At 39.4% G+C, this 16060-nt stretch overlaps 1 protein-coding gene across 2 annotated transcripts in view; it reads left to right on the top strand.

Annotated features, from left to right (window-relative positions):
- The window catches only part of SEMA3A (semaphorin 3A), a 243420-nt gene that overhangs the window by 139767 nt on the left and 87593 nt on the right, over positions 1–16060 (top strand). For both annotated transcript variants that reach the window (XM_048301619.1, XM_048301618.1), the window contains one exon: positions 4473–4592. In XM_048301619.1, the coding sequence (XP_048157576.1) occupies positions 4473–4592 (120 nt within the window). The remainder of the gene's footprint in view (positions 1–4472; positions 4593–16060) is intronic.

Raw genomic sequence — 16060 nt, 5'->3', positions numbered from 1 at the left:
GCGACAGGGACTCAGTGATGACTTCTGGCTCTGGCTCTCCTGCTGGTTGTGAGGGCCCTGGTTGCCCATCATCATTAACTGGTCGTACTGATTTGGTCTTATACTTCCTCCTTTGCACAGGGGCGACTGCTGCTGGCTGTGGTTGTCCTTGTGGTTCAGCTGAAGCCTGGACGGTTGTAACATCCGTGGGTTCCACTGCTGCACCATCGGACTCACCCTCTTTGGGGCAGGGAGAGGGTTTTTCACTAGCTGAGGAGGTGTATTCCCTTAGCAATTGGCATATCTCCTGGCGCACCTGGCCCATCTCCTGGCACATCTCCTGCATCCCTTTTGCCAGTACCCCCACCCAGTTTGGGTAGTCCATTTCTGAGGTGGACTGTTGGGCAGTATCAGTCTGTGGGGCGGGATCTCTAGTGTCTGGGGCTGTGGCAGGCTCTGGCTCTGGGGTAGGATCTCTAGTGTCTGGGGCCGTGTCAGGCTCTGGAGCAGGATCAGGCTCTGGGGTAGGAACTCTACTCTCTGGGGTCATGTCAGGTTCTGGGGCAGGATCTCTAGTCTCTGGGGCTGGTGTCCGAGTAGATATCCAAGCCAATCTCAACTTATCCTTGAATGCTAAATAGAGTAGGCCTATCAGCAGCAGATGGTTAGTATTCAGAGGGAATTTAAACCCTTCGAAAATTGATGGGGTGGGCCCAAAGAACTGGTTGAGGGGTTGGGAGAAAACTTCCCCTGGTGTCATTTCCTCACAGAAGGTACCATTGCTAACATAACCCCAAAAACATGTGCTCAGTGTGTGATAACTGTTTATCCATGTGCCCACATTCCGGAGGAAGTTAAAAACCCATGAATTCCTCACCTTCTCGACCCATAACGCAAGCTGGATAACAGCAATGGTAGCCTTAGTCAGAGGACCCATATTCAAGTAAGGAGCTGCAAAGGGGAAGAATATAGCCACGGCTACATGCCACCCAAACCAGGGTAAACTAGACCACATAGTGCTGCCTAACAAGGTTCCAATATCCAGCACACAAAATAAAGTTATCGAGGAACTGTTATTCCTTTTTCACCTCTATCTCTTAATGCCCTCAGGCCCCACGTTGGGCGCCAAGATCTGTCTCGGTTTTGAAAGACAGATGTCTGCTAAGGAAGGCAGAGGCCCCCCTTGAAGTGGCAGATATAACCCCTTTTCCCTCCAAGTTATTATATTTTGAAATCAAGGGCCTTTAGGCAAAGATGTGGGAAATAGGAATAACAGTTCTTTACTCTATATATATATGTATATAACCAGTCAAACAAAACAACAACAACTCTGGCAGTAACAGCAATCACAAACCCAGTCCCAGCCTTCTCGGCTGTCAGGCCCTTTCCCCTCGGGTGCAGTTCCGCTCGCAGCCGGCAGGGGCGCTGGCGGCTCCCGGTGAGCAGGGCAGGTGCGATGGTTCCCCCGCGGCTGCAGGGGGCGCTCCGGAGCGAGCTCGGGAAACCCGCGGCTCTGGTGCCCTGGGATCCCGGGAAGGATGGAACAAAGGCTTCACAAACCGCTGGGCAGCCGATCCCGGGCTCTCAGGAACAGCAGGCTGGAATGGCAGGGACGAACGCAAATCCCGGGTGGCAGATGAGATGTATCCAGATGGGAAAAACCCACGGAGGCCCAGGCAGGCAGGGCGGGCAGGGCTACAGCGTAGCGAAAGCTCGAAGCAGCAGCGGAGCAGGACAGCCACAGCTCGGTCTCCAGCAGGGCAGGGAAAAGCGGCTTTTGGGGTCCCGGCGTTGCTTCCAGCAGGAAGAAAGAACGGCCAAAAAGAAAGCAGCAGCAGCTCCTTTCTCTGCAGCTTCTCTCTCCGGATGCTCAGAGCGAACTGTCCCCACACCCAGGTGTAGACAAAAGAGTAGCCAGGCCCGCCCCACTCCCCTTTTTGTCTTTCTTAAGTACAGCTATTTGTCCCCTAGCAACATGCATATGGGAGAAAATTCCTTTAACGGGAAAACCTAAGACTAAACTAAAACCCCAACATTTCATCCGCAAAAATCAAAGTAGACACCTGCCCCTAATCTAAGTAGGGTTTTTCCATCTCACTTTTAAAGCATTAGCTATCTAATACCTTCTTGCTGTATGTTACAGATAAGCAGCTGAACGATCTCAGTGGGTTGGAGAACGGTGTTAATAATGCCAAAGCTGTGTGTTCAGCCCCTGTCAGGGCCATTCACTGAGGAGTTGGACTTGATGATCCTTGTGGGTCCCTTCCAACTCAGAATATTCTGTGATTATGGGATTCTGAGTACATGTACAGTCACAGGTGGTGTATTGCTGTAAATCAGAATAATTCCTCTGAAATCAGCACAATTAATTCACACTGGCTGTGGATCCAGCCCATCTACTCACAGCATCTTGTATGTGGCCACCAGCCTCTAACACTTCATGTTCTTCAGGTAGGTAGTTTTAAAAGTTTAATGAAGGGTAGTAGTAGACCATAAAGACATTTTTAAAATCATGATACATTAAACCTGACAAGGCAAAGCGCTGTCCTAGTGAAATTGTGTTATGTTTATATCTGGCCAGATACAACTCTTAAGTGAGAAACTTCTAATTTATTTAATAATGCACACACATCATTGCTCAATTTTAAATTATGTGGAGTCAAAGTCAGATGCTCTATCTGAAACACAGAATATCAGAATTTAGGAAAGGTTCTATTTCAGTTTTGTTAATGTGACATGAATTTGGGGTATTTGCCCATTTTACTCTTGTAAGCATTGAATTATTAATAAACTTTCATGGGTTTTCCATATTTCTTTTATTTAAAGCAGCAAAGAACAACAACATTAATAAAAATATATAAACATATTTTTTTTACAATTTATGCCAGGTATTTGCTTAGTACTCTACCATATGACAGTGGAAAGCAGTCTGTGGGTAAACATAATAAATGTATGCACATGCTTATACTTGTGTGTGGGAAGAGTAAGAATGGACCAGAAATTGTGTGTGTTTTTATTAAGAAAGGTCAGAATGGAAAGAATTAAGAGTATCATCGATCTCTATTTCTTTCAATTTCCTGTTGGATTACCTTAACTATCTCTATGTTTTCCATTTCTGTTGAAAAGATAAGTTAACAGCAGTAAGTCAGGGACGTAGTAAGATTCTGTATGCTTTTCTCTGGGTGCTCTTTTTAATACATTGCCATTTTCTGTTATGCAAATATACAACAAAATTGTAAGAGCAATGTCTGTCCAGTACAGTCCTTTGTGTGAGGCAGGGAATCAGTGTTTCATCTGTGTAAGTTCATTGCTTTCCCTGTGGTGGCCTAAGGCATGCCTCAAACTGCACATGCATTTTCCTGGCAGAGCCTTTATTTTGTGTTCAGGAATATCTGGTTTAATTAGCAAGCAAGTTACAGAGAGGGAGGATGCCAGTCAAGGAGATTTTTGTGGGGGCGGTAGCTCAGGTGGTGTTTCCATGGGCCCTGGTCCACTTGGAAAGGTAGAGTTGAGCACTGTACCAAAAAAGTAATCAAATATGCAGAGGAAATTTTTTCTCATCTTAAACACAAACCTTAGTGGAAATATTTAATTTTTTTGTTGTCATTTTCCTTTTGTTTGAAATCCATTTTTTTCAATAGTGTCTGTAGACCGACTCACAGGCATTGACATATTTCTTTTCAATGTTAGACCTGATTGAAATAAAAATATTAAACAAATGGAAGAAGTTGTCCTCTTGGCTATCCATTTTAATTACATTAGTCATTAATGATGACAGTTTTGTTAACAGATAATAGATAGTGTTTGTACTAGGGATTGTTAGTGTTGCTATTAAGCTTTAATTTGCTGAGATTTAAAATAAGTCATGATGGATAATTTATTTAGGAAGAAAACATAAAGTCCAAGTCTTGCAAAGCTTACATTCTAGGGGCTGTCAATGATTATATGGAAGTTTAACATATGTATTCATATGTGTAAGACTGGCCCCTAGACACAGACAGTGGGGGTGAGGCAGCAGTCATATGATTGTTAAAAATGCTGTATCAATGATTTGGTTTTCATCAACTCCTTCCATCTGGCCCATTTTTCTTCTAATTGTTACTTAATTGAATACAAGCAAACAGTTGGTCCATTTTTCTTCATTATTTCATTCTGACACATTTCTATAAATGGGTTTTGTCTTACAAACACAGCAATAGCATAAATTACAAAGATGAAGCACATCTGAAACAAAAATTAGGACTTTTTTTCTGTAATCTTTTCTTTAGGGTTGGATGCTTTATTAAATAGCAACCAAAGATATTTAAATGAGAAATTAAATCAGGCTATTTATTAAATGCTTAGCAGTAAACAATGTTATAAACAGCATGAAATGATCACACTTTACAAATCTGTTCATTCAGCCATATATCTCTAACACGGAAGAGCTCCCATTAGTCAGAATCACTGAATTAACTCCATGAATAATTTTTATTTTCTCCTTTTCTTTGCAGAGAGAATGTGCTAATTTCATCAAGGTGCTTAAGGCTTACAACCAAACCCACCTGTACGCTTGTGGAACAGGGGCTTTTCATCCAGTCTGCACCTATATTGAAGTTGGAAGCCATCCTGAGGTAAACTATCTTAAAACAATATTTTTCTCTTTCCTCTTTTTAATCTTTATTGGTGTTTACCCATGATCTCTTGCTGCCAAAATGCACTCTCACTAGTTTCTGTGGCTTGGGAAGCAAATCTGGTAAGACCTGCTCCTGAATCAGGTGCTGACGTGCTGATTGATAAATCACAGCAGAATCTCTAACTTTTCTCCCCTGCACAGCATCCCTTCCCCCAGGGGCTTAAATAAGTATAAGTAGGCCCATTCTACCGTGCTCATGAAGTTAAAAAGCACTCTTCTTTTTAATAGTTGGGACAGGTACCAGGTGTAAGAGGGGTAGTTCAACCACTGTGTTTATTCTGGGTCCAACACTGTCTTTAGTTTCCTGCCAGTCAGTACAGTCTGACACCACCTCAGCTTTCTCCCAGCTGAGAATTAAAATAGTGTCACACCTTCATAAATCCCCCTTCTCAGATTTGTCCTAACACACAGTTAGGACAGTTTTTCATATGTGACCTAGGTTTTGTTTCCTTAGTTTTTTGTGAAAAACAAATCACTCTCTTTTCACCCATTTCTTTAATCTCTTGTTGATTTTTGCTTAGTATTGCAGAATTCTTGCGGTAGTTCTTGTACCGTTTTGTCAGAGATCATCATAACTAAACAGATAAGCATGGTCTTCCGTGGTAAAAAGCAGACTCACTCACAGGAAGGCACTGGTTTTCCTGGCTGAAGATTTGACTAGAATGTCTCTATGCTGCCCTTCAATACTTTTTCTCTCCAGAACAGCTAATCTCTTATTTTTCTGTTAAGATGAGTATGTAATATAAGTTAGTCCCCTTTACTGTATTTTCTGTCTGGCTTACCTGAGTATTGCTCAATGGAGTGTTTCAGTTTAGCAGTCAGACTCCTGATCTGCTTTCAGCATTTATGGGTGTGTTTTACTAGTGAATCCATAATTGTGTTACTTGTAGCTTCTGTGATCTTCACAAAACCAGCTCTTTCAAGTTACCTTATGCTTTTGCAATTCAGGTTTGCAGATTTCCTTGTAAATAAAAACATCATTGTTGAATGAATGAGGACTATTTCTTCTCATAGAAAAATTAACAGACCCTTTGAGTGTTGACTTCATAGTCTGGGAACTATTTTTCCCTATGAAAATGTCTTTTGATATTTGAAACATAAGTCTTTAAAATGTTCTAAGAACAAGGTTTTGAAGGGATAAGGGAGCTGCAGAGCAGAAAGGGTTTTGTTCATATTCTTTAATGCTTTATTACAATGCATTCTTGGCAATTAGTGATTGTCTCTTGACCACACACAGTATGTCATTGCTTACTGCATTAAACAGATTCTCTGCTTCCTGAGATCCATTTGGGAATTGGTAGACATATTAATTAACTCTAGTTCCGTAAGATGTGTGTCAATCAATCCTTGGCTATCTGCCAAGGGAATCTATCTGCACAGAGATAGCTTGTATGAGGTCATTTAGTTCTACATTTGGCTGTTTTATTGCTGTACCATAAAACTAACACACACTTTATCAAGGATTTATAGAAATGATGATCAGGGATGAGAGGCCAGATCCAACCTTAGTTTAACATTCTGGGTTTTTAAAGTCTTGAATCAATGATGCATTTGGCCCTGGAGTGAAAGAGGAGGTTTGTTTTAGCTTTTTAGCAGTCCCTAACTATAAATAAAATCTAAATTCTTGGGGGACTTTTTTGTTCTTTGGGGATTTTTTTTTCATTTATGCAGTAAGGTTCTAAGTCCCCCTTTGCCTGAATCATTCTCATGACCCTTGGTTTCACCTTTGCAAATGAGGGAAATTAGGAGTATGTTTATTTGAATTGCCTTGGACACCATTGGCTTTTGTTTTCCTTTAGATAATTAAGCTATGAGTGAAATCATCTTCACCTGCCTTTCCAGTGGCACAAGTTTCTGTGTCCTCTGGAGAGTTGTGCAGGAGGGTTTACTGCTTTTTCAGGCCAGGTCTGCCCATGTGGAGAGAAAGTGAGGCAGGAAGGAGGCAGCGTACCCACCTCTTCTTGAGCTTTGCCAAATCTAACAGTCAGCCTGGGTTCTGTCTCTTTAAAGGGTGAAAATCAGATTAATAAATTAATTTATTAGATTTGCAATGAAAAATATTTTGTCTCTTCTCTCAGCTAGAGCCTGCTCCTTCTTTTCCCATACTACCTAGCCAGGCATTTCAGATGTGCTTCTCCTCTGGGAGCTGAGGAAGAGGAGGGTGCTTGATTGACAGTAGCTATTAGAGACACCATGAATGAGGGGGATACAATATTAACCCCTGCACCCCTGCACACTGCATCTGTGAGAGCCAGATGGTTTATGTTCTCATGTCGGACAGCAGCACTGGATGTCAAAGGGCCATTGCTTCTGTACCATGTGGAGTTTATACCTCCCTTGCATACTATAAAAGGTAAAAGTATAAGCAAAGACAAGCAGTTGATTATGAGTTAAAAACTGACATCTAAGACACTTCCTGAAGATTTCTTTTCTGCCACAACACTTGTGGAAAATTAACTGACTTCACCATCTGCTTATTTCTTTTTCAAGCACTTACAAAGGTAAATTTGAACTGATTAGGGGAATAGTCAGGGAATGTTCCTACTCTCTAGTACGACTGCTTGTTTTTCTGAGCTTGGAATGTAACCCACCTGCCTGAATCCAATGGAGAAGAGGAAATCAGTGTGTGCCAAACTGAAGAGGGTAGAGAAGTAAAATTTAAAGAAAAGAGTGGCAAGTGATAGAGGAGACTCTGGAAGCAATTGGAGTAGGCTGCAGGAGGCTGGAATATGGTACAGTTTTTATGACTGGGGAAAGGAAGTAAATTACTTTGTGTGACAGTCATAAAGTAATGGGAATATGAATTGTTATATCTGTTGAATATCTCTTTGATATGAAGCAGTGTATCACAGCCCCATTCCATACCTGAAGAAAATAATTTCTGGTGATGGAACTAGGCAGGTTTAATTGAGTCTGATGAAGTACAGTATAAGAAGTAATAATAAAAAGCTAAAAGGATATGAACAGCATGCTGTGCATCTGATTAAAAATGATGTGTGTGAATGTATACAACCTAGTATGTTGTGAATTACACCGCAGTCTGAGGAGTAAAGCAGACTAATCTTCGCTTAAATCCATTCCAGATGTGTAAGTGAATAACCACAGTATTTAGAGGGAAGAATAAAGTTAATGTTTCAATAGTCTTTAAGCACGTAAGCCATGAGGAAGCAGGAAAGAACATATTTAGAGAGAATGTAGTATGTGGATATGCAGAAAATACCTGAGGGCAGCCAAATTTAAAGCTTGATATCATCCATTTTATGTGCATGAGTTTAGGGGAGATGACCTAACACAGAAACCTACACAAACTTCAGGGACCTGGGGTTAGGCAATATATAGCATTCTGTCCTCATAATGCAATACAACACAAGAAACCAATTACCAGACAAAACAAGAAAGTGATTAGTACAGCTGTGTTTTGCACCCACTGACTTCTGAGGAAACTGGGCTGGATGTGTAGGAATGTTTTACTTAATGGTTGCAAAATTACAGAAGTCAGATCTGTGCATGAAAGGAACAAATCCAACTGCAGGGAGACACAGAGGTGCATTAAACCCCCTAGAAATTCACAACAGGATGCAGAATGCACCTGCCTGTGCATGCCTGAGCAGGGGGAAGGAGCCCTGCTCCCTTTCCCCGGGGCTCCCTTTGGGGTAGTTTGAGTGAATCAGCCGGGAACAGTCCTGTTTCAGTAAGAACAGGATTTTCCATTTACTTAACCCTTACATACAGGTGGAGGTGTAGAGAATGCCCTATAGTACCTTTTTTATTTTTTTTTTAATGCTCAGACAGTCATTGCAAGAGCTTTACAAAATTGTTTGCCAGATCTTCAGCAGGAATACATTAGGGTTTCTTCAGCAGAGGTAAATCAATAGGTGCTGTCTGAAGAACTAACCCAGCTTCTTTTTTTGTCTCCTAATTCCAAATTTCTTGTCATTGTCCAACAGATTAAAACTAATTTTAAACTGCGTGAACTTAAAAGATCTGGGATCACTTTACTTGCAGGTTATTTCTCAATCAATAAAGAAGGTTTAAATTCAGTTTAGATTTATGATGTACATAAAACATTAAGTTATTGCATATGAAGTTATATAATGCTACCACCTGTAACATATTTTCTTTTTCCGGACTCTGTATATTTTAAAAATCTTTGGTTGAACTCATAAAATTTTGCTGAAATATACTTTCCACTCTTTTTTATCCCTTCTTTACTTCATATTAGAAGAGGTTCAGAGTGCATTTCTTAAGTAATGGACATCCTGTTCTGACACATTTATGCACCTCTCTTGTTGTCTCTCTGTGTATATTATATATATATATATATATATATAGTGATGGAAGAGCATTTTTTTCCTAAAAGAATGACTTTGAAGAAACACATTAATTGAAGGATCAATGCTACTGCTGGTACTACACATGTTGTATTTTTCTAATGTAAAAATTCAGGATGAAACATTGATTTCAGTAGTAGTAGATGTGGCATAAATTAGCCTAACTTCATTGAAGACAGCAGACCTGTGTCAATTTACATCAGTCAAGATTCTGAGCTGTGGTTTTTAAGTGAAACATTAGAGCAAATGATTTTTTAAGTTAAAAATCACCTGAGGCTAGTTTTCTTTCCGTCTAATTAACTATACCTTCATATGGTATTTATATGCTTATATAGAGAAAATGTGAAGGAAAAGGACACTGTTAAAGGATTACTCTCATTTTTGATGGAACTGTTACATGTGACATACTCATTCTAAGCATCACTATAATCACAGAGAAATGCCATCAAAAGATCTAGTTTATAGACTGCAATAACCTTCCTTAGTTCACAGGTGCTTTAACTTTTCAAACTTCCAGATACCCTGTTACTATAGTACAGGAAAATAGAACTGAAGAGCCAGAACTCTAGCTCAGGAGCAGTGTAAGTACCTTTTAGAGCACTTCTTTCCATTGCATGAGTAGTTTTACCATGGAGAAATAGAAAACATCTCTAAGATGTTCGAAGACTGATGTACTTGACCTTGCGTCATAAAAAGCTGAGCAGTGATTTCTGCCATACAGGGAAATCCCAGGCACTAGAACATTTTGCTGTATTAATGTTCTTGTCTGTGGAAGATGGCAGGTAACAGGATTGTCAGTGCTAGGCACCCATCTGTTCAGGCACCTCACAGGATCAGTGGCTGAAATCACAAAAGAGAGGGGCTTGAGTCCTCTGGAGGTGATGAGTCTGTAAACCATCACTTCTGCTGCTCCACATGACATTGATTTCCAGTCCCTTAGGCTACCCTGTGTAAAAATACTTCACACAAAACAGGCTTTTCACACGTGTACAATTTACCTTCACTTGTTAAAAAAGAATAAATCTTGTCATAGCTATCACCTTCTTAGCATATTATTTAAGTGTATGGTTTTCTGTAAAGTTATATGTAGCTATATATAGCATTTAATTATTTTTCCAAGCCATAATTCATTATGGCATTGTTTGGGAAGGGATGTGATATGGGAACTTTTCAACGACCCAAATACAACATTTACAAGAGGAGTAGAGGGAAATGGGAGAGAACATGACAGTCCTTTCTCATATGACAATCTAAGTGAATCAGTTGTTCTGGTAAGGTCTGACAAGTATTTCAGTAAGGAAACCAGGATGTGCTGTTGGAAGCTCTACACATTTTTAAGCACTGTCAGGCAGAAGTACACATTTCTTATAGGTTGAGTGCCACGTCCCAAATAGCACCTCCTGTTATGTTGTATTATCATGTGATAAAATTACAGAAGTAGAAGGTTACCATAAAGAAGTAACTTGATTCCCATTTAAAAGAGTTTTTGAGAAACTCCATAAACCCCTTTGTAAACAAATATTAATCAGGTTCATGGTTAAATGCTATTATTTATGAAGGCCTGTCTTTGAATACACTGCAGATCTCCTTTGACTTTAGCTGTATTTGGAACACTTGCTTCGCTAAAGGAGAAGTTAAACCAGGAAAACTCAGATTTTTCAAAACTTCATCCTGTCATCCACAAGCAAAATATATTTCCAATAAACATTTATTTCCAGAGCAGATCCTTTAAAGTAGGACTATTAGGCTTTATGTGATAACTTAGCTGTCAAAATAGTTTAATTTATGAGGTAAATTTCTCTCAACTGAATAGCACACATGGCAGCAATGGCTGACATCTTTCCTACCCCTCACTGTTGGGAAAGCCTACACAGCTGCAGTGGATATTTCATCCTCAGCAAAGTGGGACACTAAAACCAAAAATTTTGAATTTTTTTTTTCCAAGTACCTTATTTTATCAAGATAAGAATCTACTTCTGAATAAAAATTATAATGCATACTAAACTGTTAATGTAAAACACACAATAAAAGTATGATAAATTAAATATGCAGGTAGTCTTTGTTATCCTGGTATATTCTATTAAGGAGGATGTGCCTTTATGACAGCTGAATGCTTGACAATTAGGTGATCCATTTGACCTTCCATTTACCAATGTAAAAGTGTATTTGTAAGGATAGGGCTATTCCAGATCATAAGTATGCAGAGGATGTGGCTCAATATCTTAAAATTCAGATGTGGTACAAATACCATTTTTGGAGGGAAAGTACTTAGCAAAGTGGTCATGCTTTAATCACTGACAGGAAATACGAACATTGTAGGTTTTGAGCTGTCATTTAGTGCATCCAGTCCTGTCCTTGCATATTTCATAATTACACCTAAGCAATTTGGAATATATTTATGTCTGAAGTGACAAAGTCAGTAATTATGTCTGAGGCTCACTCTGAGATTTACAAGTTGAACATTTACATGCAGGAAATGAAATCAAGTTTTAAACTAACACAAGTGAAAACAGTGTAGTGGCTATTTTATTTCTTCACCTTTATTCCTCAGACTACATGGTTGAGGGTAAAATGGAAGCACAGTTCTTTAGTAAGTCATACTGAGTGGAGGTATAAGATATGATGAGAAATAGAACAAAGACATGGAATTTACAACTGCAAGGGCCATTTGTTGCACAGCAGAAACCACTAATGAAACCCTAATCACTATTCAAGTCTGATCATTTCAGCTATTCAGCAACTAACTTTTGTTTAGGACTTGATAAATATATCCAAATTGCTATGGCAGACCTCCCAGTTCATTCTTAAGAAACCAAGCCACACAAAACCAAACTGAAAAACAAACTCCAGAACCATATTAATTTAATATTACTTTATACAGATCTTTTAAAGAAAATGTAAGTGGAAGTCACTCTGCAGGTGATGGTCCAGCACTCTGCAGTTTGGTTTTAAATAAAACAAATAAAACCCTGAGATGAAGGAGAACTAGTAAGGAAATGGTCTGGAGACAGCATCAGTGTTTCCGTGGATCTGGTCTGATCTCTACAGGTATGCAGTGGCACAAAAGGAAGCTTGGTACTAGCAAGATACTGCGTCTTGTCCTGTACTGTTGGAGAAAAACAACTCTAACAAAATAATTGTTAACACAGAATTTTTTTTAGATTTTCCCAATGCAAAAAGGGTCCAGTGTGAGTAATAGTGTCAAATTTGAACCCCCAGTCTCCTAATGAGAGGAATCTATGCACTAGCATGCTTCCATGGAGATAACTGAGGAGGCCATTGTTCCCTCACCATACATGGCTTTCTTCCTTGGTGGCTGAGAACTGCTGGTTGATTACAGTGGAGAGCTGTATACAGTGTGCCACAGCTGAATGGCTTCCATGAATAAGAAACCAAAGCCAGTCAACATGTTCATTAGGTTCAAAGAAATAAGTCTCAGAACTGTGGGAAAACTTTTGTTTATGTTGCTGGAGGGGAGAAAAAAAGACTGAGATAGAGAGAGACCTCCATGGAAGTAAATTTGCAGAATGGAGCGTGCACATGTGCACACGCAGAACCACTGGGTGGACTTTCACTTATACCACATGTGATGTCTTGATTTGTGAGCCCATGTCTTAAAACCACGGGTAACTTTGAATATGCTCAGAGAATGAGTGATTCAAGTTAAAGACCCTCCTAGGGCCTGGGTTTAATTAATTGATTTAAAGTATGGGGTGTTTTTTCCTACAACTAGTTGTCTTCACTGCAGTTCCCTATGACTTACACTGGGGTAGCTAAAAACTGAGGTACACTCTTCATTTTCATAGTCACAGAAAAAAAACCACATTAATTTCTAGCATGGTTAGAAGGATGATTCAGAGTTTTGTGACTACTTTAAGGAAATTAATTTTAGCAATGACTACCAGAGGAGCTGAAAATACACCCACTGTTTGCATTTGGATGTTCGTTATTTCTCCTATCAGTTAAAGGATGTTATGATGAATTATTTATTCCCGTAATGTAAATATTCCCACTGACACATGGTTACCTTACTTTACCATGAGATGATACAGTTTTCCTAATTCATTACAGACATAGATTGTACTTTTAGGAGGTATGGCAGTCACATTAAGATGTCGATCCAATTTTCTGGGTGGGAATATTATGTTGGCTCATCAACAGAGCCCATAATGTTTTTAGTAACACAGAAGTTCAGCCTTTGCCTCTTGTTAGAGTAACAATTGAAAACATTAACCCAACTTCACAGTCATGCAACATATGCAAAATTTCATTCACACACCTCTTGAAACAAAAGAAAAGTATGGCTAAATCCTTTGATCTCTCGACCAACATGGGGGAGAAAAAAATAAAATAACAAACCACCATCTGTTGGGAAACCAATGTAATAAAAACAGTGGAAAGCCAGCTTATAGTATAGACTGACTTAATTGAGGAAATGACTTATAAATAGAATTTTTTCTTGATTTAGAGGCACAGGAGGAAACAAAACTGAAAGAAGGAGTTACTGAGCTCAGGTTTGGATAGATCAGAATCAAAGCAGCATTATTCGTTGTGGGATTTGCTTCACAAGGCTCCAGTTGACAGGGGCTGCTAACCTCATGAAGAAGAATCATAAATGTGATGTCTGCCACTGAAGGAAGTGACTGCATTGTGTTTGTAGCTCAGTACCAACATCTTGTCAAATAATCTTTAAACAGCCAAGGTCACAATGCAGCAGGTTTTAGCTGTGGGTGATGCTCCACATACAGACCGCAGTGCTGAACAGCACAGTGAAATGCTGAACAGCAGACTAGCCAGTTATATTATACACTCAGACACGAGAAACTAACAAAGGTCTTATTGGTGAACTAACTTCACTCATCTTTGCCTAAAATTTTATGGTAGCTGGCATGCCATGAAGTGCCTTTCAGGCCTGTTTTAAAGGCTGTAGGATATGTTTTAACTCTCAGAGACATGTGAGTCTGAAAACACTGCCTTTTCCCATGCTTTCAGACCAACCTAATATTTATAGTTTCTGCATGCTCACATTGTATGAGGTTAATGGTACACTGGCATGGTGACTGGCCTCCAGTTAGTCCCAGGAAGGGCCCAGGGAGGCTCTGTATGGCCATGGCACAGGCAACTCAGCAGTGATGGAGAGGTTCATGCCTGATCTTCTCCTCAAAACCTCTTCCTGATGTTGCTTCTGACAACAAGACTCTCACTGATTCAGAATTCCCAGAAAAAGGGGAATTCCTCTAAAGGAAAAAATGAGAACACTCATGGATTTAAAAGCTTTCAAACAGATTCAGGAAAGAAAAAAATCACTTTCTACAATGGAAGGCCTCTTTGGTGTGCTTTCAAGCTCCTTAGACATCTCTTTCTTTCATCAGGAGCTGCAGTTGGCATGACAAAAGTGGCTTCTCCACAATCATTAAATCTTACCTCTTCTTTAATAAAAAGAAAAGCAACTACAGGTGAAGCTGCTATTTCTGTGAATAAACAGCAGGACACAGGTATTTCCAGCAGTTGCCTGGTGGAACAGGAAATAATTGTTCTCCTCCTGCTATCTTGACCATCCTCACTTTATGTACGGACACATATTTATTTAAAAAAAGCTTTCATAATACTTTCCAGATGCTTCCTTACCTTTAAAAGATTTTGAAACTGAGTCTCTTCTCTACCCTGTTGTACAAGGACTGTCTTAAATTTGTTGCCATCTAAATTAATTCAAATCATAAAATTCCACTATTCCGCAGTTCAGTAAGAAAACAATACTTACTTGACTAGTAATTAGTACTTTGCTTCCTAAGGAAAAAATTTACTGAGTCATGTAAGAAAGTTAATAAGAATTAATCCCATATATGCCAGACACACAGAGAAGATGGCTGGAAGTTGAAGCATCTCTGCAAAACAAGAGCAGATAGAATTTACCCAAAGTACACTTTGTAACTTTGCTAAATACCTTTAAAAAGTATAAAGAATATGTTTCTTTGCCAGTATACATACAGCCTTTCACCTTTTTGCATCACGTTTTGCTGGCATAAGATGACACAAATAAAGTAACAGTCAGTTATTTCAAGATCTTAAAAGTTTTACAAGAGAAAAAATCCTTCATCCTTCTTTAAACAATACTTTTGTGTGAGTAGAGACCAGGTACAGGAATGTATGCTTGATTGCTGCAATAGTACCTGTCAGCAGGAAGAAAATACAGTTTAAGGAAGAGGTCGTGGCTTAGACAGACTCTGTATTTTGTGCACGGAAGGAACATGGGACTGTGCGTAGAATTATCTAAAAATAGCACATACAAAAGCAGTGTATAGGCAGAAGTAGTTACCTCCCTTATGCATTAGTCCATATATCTTCTGCCATGAAGAGTTAATCAATTTACTGCTGAAATGCTGTGGGAGATTAGGAACACTACTGAAGCAGGCAGTGTTTTCAATATTTGTGCTTGCCCCATATGCCTACAAGCTTGTGTGATGCTGGAAATCAGACTAAGTGATTGCAGCAACTCTTTCTGTTCTCAAAATCTAAGAATAAACCCACTGGAAGTCACTTAGGAAAAAAAAAATAGTTTACTCTTCAATTCATGCGGGGTTCCAGCTTACATAGCTTGTAACAACTTGTTTTCTGTTTATGGCACTTGGTAAGTCTGGAAGTGTGCCGGCTCCTCTTTGAGCCCCTGATAAGCCATATAGAATCTCTGCATCTTCCCTCAAATACGGGTCCTGTGAGGGAGGTGTTCTGTGCCCCTCTGTTCCTGCCTTCATCTCTCCCTCCTTCATGTAAGAAAAATAATTTAATGAGTATGACTTGACTCAGATGAAATACATGCCTCTGAGTTGTTCATGCCTCTGTGGACTTGGAGTAAATTAGTTATTTTCTAAGTAACTCACTTCATTGGAAAAGGGTGAGTAACTTTCCAACATTTCTTGGGAACTCAAGGAAAGACCAGCTAATACCTGCTTTTTCTTTCTCTTCAGCTTCTGTGTTATTCGCTGTAGACAATTCACATATGGTTATTTATATTTTTTTTCCCTGAAGAAAGCTTTGTTTTTAAAAATATTTTTTCTGTAGCTCAGTGAGTCAGAAA

This window comes from Corvus hawaiiensis, chromosome 4, assembly GCF_020740725.1.
Source record: "Corvus hawaiiensis isolate bCorHaw1 chromosome 4, bCorHaw1.pri.cur, whole genome shotgun sequence".
NCBI classification, from domain to species: Eukaryota; Metazoa; Chordata; class Aves; order Passeriformes; family Corvidae; genus Corvus; species Corvus hawaiiensis.
This window is presented reverse-complemented; position numbering and strand designations above follow the sequence as displayed.